This window comes from Bufo bufo, chromosome 6, assembly GCF_905171765.1.
Source record: "Bufo bufo chromosome 6, aBufBuf1.1, whole genome shotgun sequence".
NCBI classification, from domain to species: domain Eukaryota; kingdom Metazoa; phylum Chordata; class Amphibia; order Anura; family Bufonidae; genus Bufo; species Bufo bufo.
Genome location: NC_053394.1, coordinates 220359464 through 220372607, shown reverse-complemented (window position 1 = coordinate 220372607; position 13144 = coordinate 220359464). Strand labels below are relative to the sequence as shown.

Here is a 13144-nt window from a genome sequence, read left to right as displayed (position 1 = left end):
GGAGACCACAGAGGGGCAAGGTGACATAGTGTGGATGTGGCGGCAGCATCAGGAGGCCACAGAGTGGCAAGGTGACATAGTGTGGAGGTGGCGGCAGCATCAGGAGGCCACAGAGTGGCAAGGAGACATAGTGTAGATGTGTCAGCAGCTTGAGAAGTTTTGGTTCAATTTAATATTCAATATTTAATAAATGTAATAATAAAAATTAAGTGTTGTCTAAGGCTCCATTCAGACGTCCGTAGAATGGGTCCGCATCCGTCTCCTCAATTATCCGGAACGGGTGTGGACCCATTCATTCTCTATGGGGCCAGAAGAGATGCGGAGAGCACACTATGTGCTCTCCGCATCCGCATTTCCGGAGCGTGGCCCCGATCTTCCGGTCCGCAAGAAAATAGCGCATGTCCCATTCTTGTCCGCAATTGCGGACAAAAATAGGCATGTCTGTGGGGGTGCCGACCGGGTGCATTGTGTATCCGCAATACACTACGGACGTCTGAATGGAGCCTAAGATAGGAGAGAATCTGCCAGTCTTCAGTTTATTCGACGACGTAGTTACAATGGAGAACGCATTTCAAAAAACAATTTCTCTCCACCTGGAGACGAATCCTGTCAAGATTGATGCAAGCGCGGTATCAGCTGCTCATCGACCCAGATACTTCTGGGGCAACCTGCCTGGCATGAACAGGCCTCTAGTAGCTACAGACAATGAGAAGACAAAGCGTCCAGATAGCTTTGAGCCCGGAAGAGTCGCAAAGTTCACCAAGATACGTCACTAAAGATTTTACCGCATATAACCGCAGCGCTGATTGCTGAATAAATTTTGTTTTTCAATTGAAAAACTTCAATAAAGATTTTACCGCATATAACCGCAGCGCTGACAGCTAAATAAATTTTATTTTTCGACCAAAATACTTCAATAAAGAATTTACCGCATATAATCGCAGTGCTGAACGCTGAATAAAAAAATGTTTTCAACCGAAATACGTCAATAAAGATTTTACCACATATAACTGCAGCGCTGAACGCTGAATATATTTTGTTTTTCGACCAAAATACATCACAAATGTTTTTGCCACATATAAATGCAACAGTGAACGCTGAATATATATATTTTTTCTACTGAAATACATCACTAAGGTTTTACCACATATAACTGCAAAAGTGAACGCTGAATATATTTAGTTTTTGTACAGAAATAATAATATCTGCAGAAGTGAAAAGCGTATATATTTTTCTTTTGTACTGAAATAGGCCAGTAAACTCTTTTAGCAGAAATAAATGCACCAGTGAAGTGCGTACCGTATTTTTCACCCTATAAGACGCACCGGCCCATAAGACGCACCTAGGTTTTTGGGGACGAAAATAAGAAAAAAAAAATTTTTTACCAAAAGGTGTGCTTTTGGTGGGTTTGGAACTAATGGTCTGTGGATGACGGATACTGTTATGGGCGATCTGTGGATGACGGACACTGTTATGGGGGGGATCTGTGGATGACGGACACTGTTATGGGGGGAACTGTGGATGACGGACACTGTTATGGGGGATCTGTGGATGACGAACACTGTTATGGGGGGATCTGTGGATGACGGACACTGTTATGGGGGGGATCTGTGGATGACGGACACTGTTATGGGGGGATCTGTGGATGACGGACACTGTTATGGGGGGATCTGTGGATGACGGACACTGTTATGGGGGGATCTGTGGATGACGGACACTGTTATGGGGGGATCTGTGGATGACGGACACTGTTATGGGGGATCTGTGGATGACGGACACTGTTATGGGGGGATCTGTGGATGACGGACACTGTTATGGGGGGATCTGTGGATGACGGACACTGTTATGGGGGGATCTGTGGATGACGGACACTGTTATGGGGGGATCTGTGGATGACGGACACTGTTATGGGGGGATCTGTGGATGACGGACACTGTTATGGGGGGATCTGTGGATGACGGACACTGTTATGGGAGGATCTGTGGATGACGGACACTGTTATGGGGGATCTGTGGATGACGGACACTGTTATGGGGATCTGTGGATGACGGACACTGTTATGGGAGGATCTGTGGATGACGAACACTTATGGGGGGATCTGTGGATGACGCACACTGTTATGGGGGGATCTGTGGATGACGGACACTGTTATGGGGGGATCTGTGGATGACGGACACTGTTATGGGGGGATCTGTGGATGACGGACATTGTTATGGGGGATCTGTGGATGACGGACACTGTTATGGGGGGATCTGTGGATGACGGACACTGTTATGGGGGGATCTGTGGATGACGGACATTGTTATGGGGGATCTGTGGATGACGGACACTGTTATGGGGGATCTGTGGATGACGGACACTGTTATGGGGGGATCTGTGGATGACGGACACTGTTACGGGGGGATCTGTGGATGACGGACACTGTTACGGGGGGATCTGTGGATGGTGGACACTGTTACGGGGGATCTGTGGATGACGGACACTGTTACGGGGGGATCTGTGGATGACGGACACTGTTATGGGGAGGATCTGTGGATGACGGACACTGTTACTGGGGGGATCTGTGGCTGGCACTGTTACAGGGGGGATCTGTGGCTGGCACTGTTACACTGGCGGGATCTGTGGATGGCACTGTTATATATGTGCCATCCACAGACCCCCCACCCCATAACAGTGCCATCCACAGACCCCCCCCAGCCCATAACAGTGCCATGCACAGACCCCCACCCATTAACTGTGCCATCCAAAGTTGCCCCCCCAGTATACAAATATAAAATGTCTTATTCAATTAAAAATGATTACACATGCCCCCCAACTCCTAATAGTACCGTACATCCTAATAGTTTCTGTACAATGCCGACAGGCAGGCCGGTCGGGCGGCGCGTCAATCACTGACGTCACTTGCCTGCGTCGCCTGCTTCATTCATAAAGTAGGCGGCGCAGGCACGTGACATCAGGGAGTTACGCTTCCGCCCGCCCGGCCTGCCTGCCGGCATTGTACAGAAGCTATTAGGATGTACGGTACTATTAGGAGTTGGGGGGCATGTGTAATCATTTTTAATTGAATAAGACATTTTATATTTGTGCAGCACTGGAGCGGCGGGGCGAAGCTATAGTACAGTGATTTCACCACCCCGCCGCAATTGCCGGCCCCCAGCTCCTCCTCCCAGTCCCTCCCCCGGACTGCGATGTTAAACTGTCAGCATTCGCCCCATAAGACGCAGGGGCATTTTCCCCCCATTTTTTTGGGGGGGGGAAAGTGTGTCTTATGGGGCGAAAAATCCGGTATATTTTTTTCCTTTTGTACTGAAATAGGACACAACGCTTTCACCACATATAACTGCAGAAGTGAAATGCGTATATATTTTTCCTTTTTGTACTGAAATAGGCCACTAAACTCTTTTTCCAGAAATAAATGCACCAGTGAAGTGCGTATATATTTTTCTTTCTGTACTGAAATAGGCCACTAAGCGCTTTTGCCACAAATAACTGCAACAGTGAAGTGCGTATATATTTTTCTTTTTGTACTGAAATAGGCCGCTAAACGTTTTGAACACATCTAACTGCACAAGTGAACTGAGAATATATTTGTACTAAAATACAAAATAACACATATAACCGCTGTTATTAACTGACTTCTACAGCCACTACTTCTGTGAACCCCTGCACCACTACTTCCCGGGTAGATAGGCTGCTGTGAAGCAGGTGGTCTGGTGGTCTACCCCGGGCATGTTTGGCTCCCGACCTCCCACTGCTGCCACCCTGCTGACTCCAGCCATGCTTTCAACACATATAACCGCCGACGTGAACTGAGAATATATTTTTCTTTTTGTACTGAAATAGACCAGTAAAAGCTTTCAGCAGAAATAAATGCACCAGTGAAGTGCGTATATATTTTTCTTTCTGTACTGAAATAGGCCACTAAAACCATTTGCCACAAATAACTGCACCAGTGAAGTGTGTTTATTTTTTCTTTCTATAATGAAATAGGCAACTAAACACTTTTGCCACAAATAAGTGCACTAGTGAAGTGCGTATATTTTTTTCTTTCTTATAATGAAATAGGCCACTAAACGCTTTTGCCACAAATAAGTGCACCAGTGAAGTGTATATATTTTTTCTTTCTGTAATGAAATAGGCCACTAAACGCTTTTGCCACAAATAACTGCACCTGTGTAGTGCGTATATTTTATTCTTTCTATTATAAAATAGGCCACTATACGCTTTCACCACAGATAAGTACACCAGTGAAGTGCGTATATTTTTTATTTCTGTACGCTTTTAACACATATAACTGAAGAAGTGAACTGTGTATATATTTTTCTTGTTTGAAAAGATATAAGCCACTAAAGGCTTTTCAACATAGCACATGCACCCCAAGAACAAAATTACTGGAATTACAGAGCTGTATAATGGCTATTGGAATTCCCAAATAATTTTTCCCTGCACTTGTAAATCGCTTTTCTAGCACTGTCCCTAGTGCCTTCTGACGTCTCTCCCTGCACTAAGATGCTGTGAAATGATTCCTCCCTATCATTTCCCTGCACTTGTAAATCGCTTTTCTGGCACTGTTCCTAGCGCTTTCTGACGTCTCTCCCTGCACTAAGATGCTGTGAAATGATTCTTCCCTATCCTTCCCCTGCACTTATAAATCATTTTTTCATATTTTTTTTTCACAATGAGGTTTTTCCAATTGCTGTCCCTAGCGCCTTCTCACGTCTGTCCCTGCACTCAGAACGCTTGAAAATGTCTGACTCTAAGATGGCCACCATATTTATAGGGCTGTGACATCACAGGGCTGGCTGGCTGCTCATTGGCTGCATGCATGGCATAATGGGTCAGCCCGCCTTCCCAGAGTTCCTTGCCCCATGTCCTTACACGTGTAGATGCCATTGTAGCTGCTATTTTAGTAAAAATAGCGTGCGATTTGTTACCGCAAAGCGTGAGGAAATTTGCATTCGTTGCAAATTGAATTTTTTATGAAATTCGGATCGAATTCCACTTTGTCTGATTCGATTCGCTCATCTCTAGTCGTGACATCATGGGGGCTGGCTATCTGCTGATTGGCTGGCTGCACAGCATTATGGGTGTATGGGTCCCTCCTTCCCGGGCTTCTTACTTTCACATTGTTACATGTGCAGCAGCCATTTTAGAAAAAAATCTGATTTGTTTTTACGAATCACCATGAAATTCGGATTCGTGACAAATCAAATATTTCCTGAAATTCAGATCGAATTCCACTATACCAACTTTGATTCGCTCAACACTACTCATCAGTACTAGCATTCTGGAAGAAATAATTTCTGAAATCTAAATATAGAATATTTCAAGAGTTTAATTTCTAATTTTAAAATTAAGTACAATAAATCAAATAAATAAATATTTCCTGTTCCTCTTTTGTTGTCAGCTCCCTGAAACACTCCACCCCCTTTTCCTGCACACTGAAGACACACTATTTAGGAACGTAGATCTCCGCGGACCTAGGTGAACTTTATGCTCTTAGTTATGCCCCCCTTCTACAAGCTGTCAATTCCTTTTATTTCCTGGATAGGACAAAATAATTTTCTTAAGACCTATGTAGTCCCCAGAGGCCTGTATTTATTCCTGTACAGTCCCTATTTGGCTCCCCATTTTTTCCTCATTCAAGTCCGCAGGCTCTTCTGCAGATTCTTCTGGGGTACTGGATTACCCAGAATCGCTTATACCATCCTTACTAGTGAAAAGAGATTTGGAGGTTTTGGACTCCCTAATCTGCATTTATACTATACAGTACGTGCAGAATTATTAGGCAAATTAGTATTTTGACCACATCATCCTCTTTATGCATGTTGTCTTACTCCAAGCTGTATAGGCTCGAAAGCCTACTACCAATTAAGCATATTAGGTGATGTGCATCTCTGTAATGAGAAGGGGTGTGGTCTAATGACATCAACACCCTATATTAGGTGTGCATAATTATTAGGCAACTTCCTTTCCTTTGGCAAAATGGGTCAAAAGAAGGACTTGACAGGCTCAGAAAAGTCAAAAATAGTGAGATATCTTGCAGAGGGATGCAGCACTCTTAAAATTGCAAAGCTTCTGAAGCGTGATCATCGAACAATCAAGCGTTTCATTCAAAATAGTCAACAGGGTCGCAAGAAGCGTGTGGAAAAACCAAGGCGCAAAATAACTGCCCATGAACTGAGAAAAGTCAAGCGTGCAGCTGCCAAGATGCCACTTGCCACCAGTTTGGCCATATTTCAGAGCTTCAACATCACTGGAGTGCCGAAAAGCACAAGGTGTGCAATACTCAGAGACATAGCCAAGGTAAGAAAGGCTGAAAGACGACCACCACTGAACAAGACACACAAGCTGAAACGTCAAGACTGGGCCAAGAAATATCTCAAGACTGATTTTTCTAAGGTTTTATGGACTGATGAAATGAGAGTGAGTCTTGATGGGCCAGATGGATGGGCCCGTGGCTTGATTGGTAAAGGGCAGAGAGCTCCAGTCCGACTCAGACGCCAGCAAGGTGGAGGTGGAGTACTGGTTTGGGCTGGTATCATCAAAGATGAGCTTGTGGGGCCTTTTCGGGTTGAGGATGGAGTCAAGCTAAACTCCCAGTCCTACTGCCAGTTTCTGGAAGACACCTTCTTCAAGCAGTGGTACAGGAAGAAGTCTGCATCCTTCAAGAAAAACATGATTTTCATGCAGGACAATGCTCCATCACACGCATCCAAGTACTCCACAGCGTGGCTGGCAAGAAAGGGTATAAAAGAAGAAAATCTAATGACATGGCCTCCTTGTTCACCTGATCTGAACCCCATTGAGAACCTGTGGTCCATCATCAAATGTGAGATTTACAAGGAGGGAAAACAGTACACCTCTCTGAACAGTGTCTGGGAGGCTGTGGTTGCTGCTGCACGCAATGTTGATGGTGAACAGATCAAAACAATGACAGAATCCATGGATGGCAGGCTTTTGAGTGTCCTTGCAAAGAAAGGTGGCTATATTGGTCACTGATTTGTTTATGTTTTGTTTTTGAATGTCAGAAATGTATATTTGTGAATGTTGAGATGTTATATTGGTTTCACTGGTAAAAATAAATAATTGAAATGGGTATATATTTGTTTTTTGTTAAGTTGCCTAATAATTATGCACAGTAATAGTCACCTGCACACACAGATATCCCCCTAAAATAGCTAAAACTAAAAACAAACTAAAAACTACTTCCAAAAATATTCAGCTTTGATATTAATGAGTTTTTTGGGTTCATTGAGAACATGGTTGTTGTTCAATAATAAAATTAATCCTCAAAAATACAACTTGCCTAATAATTCTGCACTCCCTGTAAAGCCATGCAGGTGGGCAGAGGACTATCTCTTGTCTCTCATACCTCTCCGACTTTTTGCTCCACCCTAGAACTCCAGTCCCATCAAGAAAGGCTCGTTCTATGAGGATTGTGCCCTTTCCCAACTGCCACTCCCATTATGAAGGGCACCTTAGCAGTGTGGTCTTTGCTACATAAGGTTCTTTGCTTTACGCACCCTAATATAACTATATGCTTTTTACAAGCTCATTTGTAGAGCCTTCTGGTGTGTGGGCGCTGTTGTCAGAAGTTCCCATGAAAGAGGTCATCTCAGATACTGGAATTCCAGAATGGTAGAAATCCCTTTCCTTTCCACGAGTATCCTCAGCTACATTCCTCCATCTCCTTGATTTTCTCAGGGATTTCAGGAAGGTGACTGTTCCATATAACCTTACCACAATGCAATCTTGGCTCAAACAGTACATTTCTCTTCCATCCACCCCTTAACAACTTCTATCTCTTTGTTACCGGTCTCTATTGTCCATGACAGCCCCAAACTTATATTTCTTGGGTAAATGGGAGTTGAAACTTGGAGTCAATCTAACTGACCTGAAAAACATTTATTCTTACTTAGGGCTCTTTCACACCTGCGTTATTGTCTTCCGGCATAGAGTTCCGTCGTCGGGGCTCTATGCCGGAAGAATCCTGATCAGGATTATCCTAATGCATTCTGAATGGAGAGAAATCCGTTCAGGATGCATCAGGATGTCTTCAGTTCCGGTACGGAACGTTTGTTGGCCGGAGAAAATACCGCAGCATGCTGCGCTTTTTGCTCCGGCCAAAAATCCGGAACACTTGCCGCAAGGCCGGATCCGGAATTAATGCCCATTGGAAGGCATTGATCCGGATCCGGCCTTAAGCTAAACGTCGTTTCGGCGCATTGCCGGAGCCGACATTTAGCTTTTTCAGAGTGGTTACCATGGCTGCCGGGACGCTAAAGTCCTGGCAGCCATGGTAAAGTGTAGTGGGGAGCGGGGGAGCAGTATACTTACCGTCCGTGCGGCTCCCCGGGCGCTCCAGAGTGACGTCAGGGCGCCCCAAGCTCATGGATCATGTGATCACATGGATCACGTCATCCATGCGCATGGGGCGCTCTGACGTCATTCTGGAGCGCCCCGGGAGCCGCACGGACTGTAAGTATACCGCTCCCCCGCTCCCCGCTCCTACTATGGCAACCAGGACTTTAATAGCGTCCTGGGTGCCATAGTAACACTGAAAGCATTTGGAAGACGGTTCCGTCTTCAAATGCTTTCAGTACACTTGCGTTTTTCCGGATCCGGAGTGTAATTCCGGCAAGTGGAGTACACGCCGGATCCGGACAACGCAAGTGTGAAAGAGGCCTTACTCACATGGTTTTAATAGGTGTATACTATTAAAACTTGTATAAACTGTTAACTCGATGGTATGAGACACCAGTGTTCCTCCACATGATCAATGCAGAGATCCTTGACTCGTGCTGGCAGTGTAACACTGGGAAAGATTTGTTGTTGCATCTCTGGTGGACATGCCCGCTTGTACGACCATTTTGGTCAGCAGTTGAGATATGTTCAACGGCCATCACACTAGACCTGCAACTTTTCCTTTTGTGGTGCCTTAGACCCTGCTTTACCCCAGCTGGCAATAACCTACCTGCCATGCTTATCACCGCCGCTTGCTTACTTATCCCTTTAATATGAAGGGACACAAACATCTCTGCTTCTCTTTCCCTTTGTGTTAGTTTCACATTGGTGCCTTTCTTTTTCAACAGCAGTTTGTTTGTTTGTTTGTTTGTTATATATATTTCTTGCTTCTATTTGCACAGCTGGATGTCTCTATTTTATATGTGACAAATTTCTGTAATATGCTAAGTTACTATTTGTTAATAAAATGAGGAATAAATATTGAATACTGCAGAGGCATCATTTTGTTGTTAATCAAGTATCTGAAAGATTTTTTTTTTTTTAAACTATTTATTCCACAATTTTTGTAACAATATTTGCTAGAGAATGTAAAGCTGGAGCTACACTTTTTGTAGCACTTTTCATAGATTTTTACTGTTGAATAACAGCTGCAGTGCACATGATTGCATACAAGTCAATTTACTGCTCTGGACTACAGCTTTAGCTCGAAAGTTTTTTTTTTTAGCTTAAAAGTGCTAAAAAAAAAGTCTAGGTTTGACCATAGCTTTATATTTTATATCACAGGCTCAATATTTCTTACTTGGAAAGTGTGTGGATAGCTCACCACCCTCCTCAATACGGTAGGGGTGCTCTAGCCGAAAGACTGCTCACTCAGTCAGTCCAGAGGGAATACATAAACTAGAAAAATTTCTTACATTGAAGGCTCAATTTGTTTTATTTAGAGCTTTTTTTATTTTATTTTAGTTTACCAACTAATGTTCATGTGAACAATTCATTTCATTTATTTTCTGTTCTACAAAAAAAAATATGACAAAACCATATTAGTAAAATCTAAAGTAGAAAGAGAAATAAAAAATAAAAATGACAACCTATTATCTCTCATTTTATCGTTGCTGTCAGTTTTGAAATATCTGACATTTAGTTTTAAGTTAACTATGCAAATATGTTCAATTATAAAGTTGAGCCTTCTCTAAACTCCATTTGTCTTTATTCCTTACCTGGATCTCCTTTTAATCCATTAATGCCATCTCTTCCATCCCGTCCATTGAGACCTGGAAGCCCTTGTATTATAGAGCATGCTGGTGACGTGTCAGACAGAGTCTTGGTGAATAACATTAGAAATATTGCTGATGTGAAGCTGATGGTTCGGGCGCAGAAAATCATGGCTTACCTAAATAGAAAGATATCTAGTTTAATAATTTCACACTAATTAAATATCTTTAAGACTTTATAAGAAAGAAAAAAAATTACATTGAATATAACTACCAACAGCAAAGTATCTGCTCACATGTTCACTCACCTTTTTCAGCTACTATAAACAAATTGCCCCAAATTACCTAAAAATGAATAATGTTTTTAACAAAGACTGTAGCCTGCAGTAACTCATTTATGACATGAATGCAATGCGTACATTGCTTTTTGTATGGCAGTTTATCGATTATCTTGGTGAACTTTGAATTGTGAAGGTCAATAAACATTTTTTGATTATTTTCCTTTTTAGCAAAAATTGTTTATGCTTTCATAAAATGTTGTATGTAGTCGTGAGGTAAAATTGTTTTCAAAATCTGCTTACCTTGAGAAATGGAAAAATATGCCTGTGTGTGAAAATATTTTTTATAATAGCTGATAATTTTTTTTTTTTTATAAACTCATTAGATTTGAAACTGCATTGATCAGGAGAAAAAAACAGCAAAAGACCCGGTGACCCTGAACATTATGCTACTTTCACACTAGTGTTTTTAGCGGATCCGTCATGGTTCTGCAAAAACACTTACGTTACAATGATGCAACCGCATGAATCCATCATGAATGGATCCAGTTGAATTATGTCTTCTATAGCCATGACGGATCCGTCTTGAACACCATTGAAAATGTGCCAGGACGGATCCGTTTGGCTCTGCTTCGTCAGGCGGAGGGCAAAACGCTGCAGGCAGCGTTTTGGTGTCCTCCTCCAGAGCGGAATGGTGACTGAACGGAGGCAAACTGATGCATTCTGAGTGGATCCTTTTCCATTCAGAATGCATTAGGGCAAAACTGGTCCATTTTGGACCACTTTTGAGAGCCTTGAACGGATCTCACAAACGGAAAGCCAAAACGCTAGTGTGAAAGTAGCCTAAGAAAGCAGACTCACCTGCCCGTGATCCAGCTGCACTTCATTCCTAGATGCTACTAGTCTCAACAGGACCATGAAGTGGCTAGGTCTCATGACTGCTGCAGCCAATCACATGCCTCATTGGTCATATGGCCTTGAACGATACATCACAGCTGTAAAGTAATGTACAGAATGATGTGTACACTAAGGCTTGTGATTGGCTGCTTTTTTTAGTTTCAGGGCACAGGTTCAGATGATAGGAGTCATTGGCTCCAAGGCAAGCACTTTAAAAACCACATCCCAGACTACACAATCAGGCTACAATGCAAAGGTGAAGTGTTCGCTATAGATTTTTGGTCAAACCAAAGTTTATGGAAGAGGAGTGAAAATTAAATAGAGTAAAATTAAATTGCCCTATAGGACAGGTATATTGCGGACATGCTAGCAGCGATCTAGCCGTGCATGTCCGCATCTCTATAACCTAAAACGAGGTGACAGAATCCAATTAATATTGCAGCTTTTGCTGCATCTGTGATTGTTAAAAACAAGCTTGAAATACTTCAATAATTTTCTGGGTTTTAAATAACACCCATTTTTGGCAATACCCTCCATCTGGGGCCTCTGCCGCATTAGTCAGTGTGCAATTTAAGCTAGAAATACAGCTATAACTTTCTGGGTTTTAAAAAACACCCTTTTTGTGCAGAATACTCCCTTTTACAGCCCTTGCTGCATCTGTATGTGTGAAATTCAAGCGTTATATACTGCTGTCATATTCTGTTATTAAAAAAACACCCTTTTTGGGCAAAATACTTACTTTGCGGCCATGTCTGCATCTGTCATTGTGGGATACATAATTTAGACACTGCTATGCTATTCTGCTATTTTAAAAAAACAACTATTTTGGGCAAAAATCTTAATTTTAAAGCCTTTGCTGCATCTGTCATTGTGAGATACACCCTTTAGATATGGCTGTTCTATTCTGCAATTAAAAAAACACCTACAGTATTTAGGGAAAAAATCTTAATTTTGCAGCCTTTGCTGCATCTGCCATTGTGAGATACACCCTTTAGATACGGCTGTTCTATTCTGCTATTAAAAAACACCTATTTAGGGCAAAAATCTTAATTTTGCAGCCTTTGCTGCATCTGTCATTGTGAGATACACCCTTTAGATAATGTTGTTCTATTCTGCTAATAAAAAACACGCATTTTGGGCAAGATCCTAAATTTGAGAAATATGAGGGCGTCAAATGAGGGACGTGGCCCCCGTCCTGGTGCTGCTGGTGGAGCTCCTGTTGCAGGGAGAGGACGTGTTCGATCTGTGCCAGCTACACGCACAAGTGAAACACCTTCTTCAGGTGCGAGTGGGCGACAGAACCTGCAGCGGTATTTGGTCGGGCCTAATGCAGCTCTATGAATGGTGAGTCCAGAACAAGTACAGGCAATAGTAGATTGGGTTGCTGACAGTGCCTCCAGTTCCTTTACATTGTAACCCACCAAGTCTCCTGCTGAAAGATCAGAGTTGGCACCTGCAGCCGATGTCCATCAGTCTTTCACCTCAACCCCCTTGCAAATCAATCAAGCATTCTGAGCGCCAAGTCATGCAGAAGTCTCTTTTTCTTTTTGATGACTCTGCTAGCAGGGTTTTTAAGGGCCATCCACCTAGCCCTGCCCTAGAGGTGGAAGAGCTTGAGTGCATCGATGCCCAACCACTTATGTTTCAAGATGATTAAATGGGAGCAAAGAGCCACCAGCAAAGAAGAAGAGGGAGCAGGGTGCAAAAGCGGAGCGGCGGTCCCCTAGATAGTAAGCCTGCTACTGCCCACCACAGCAAGGGACCGAGCACACCAAAACCAGCTCCAAGGAGTTCCCTGGCGTGGCAGTTCTTCAGACAATGTGCTGACGACAAGACACAAGTGGTTTGCACGCTGTGCAATTAGAGCCTGAAGCGAGGCATAAACGTTCTCAACCTGAGCACAACCTGCATGACCAGGCATCTAAGTGCAAAGCACAAGCTGCAGTGGAGTAGACACCTCAAAAACCAAGAAAGGGGGGGGGGGGCGGAGCTAGCCGCGTCAGGAAATGG

General features: G+C 43.2%; 1 protein-coding gene across 5 annotated transcripts in view; it reads right to left on the bottom strand.

Annotated features, from left to right (window-relative positions):
* Positions 1 to 13144, bottom strand: part of LOC121004674 (collectin-43-like) — a 240240-nt gene that overhangs the window by 212209 nt on the left and 14887 nt on the right. For all 5 annotated transcript variants that reach the window (XM_040436949.1, XM_040436950.1, XM_040436951.1 and 2 more), the window contains exons 2-3: positions 10268 to 10340; positions 9966 to 10138 (exon numbers count right to left, since the gene is read on the bottom strand). In XM_040436949.1, the coding sequence (XP_040292883.1) occupies positions 9966 to 10131 (166 nt within the window). In that variant the 5' untranslated portion in view covers positions 10132 to 10138; positions 10268 to 10340. The remainder of the gene's footprint in view (positions 1 to 9965; positions 10139 to 10267; positions 10341 to 13144) is intronic.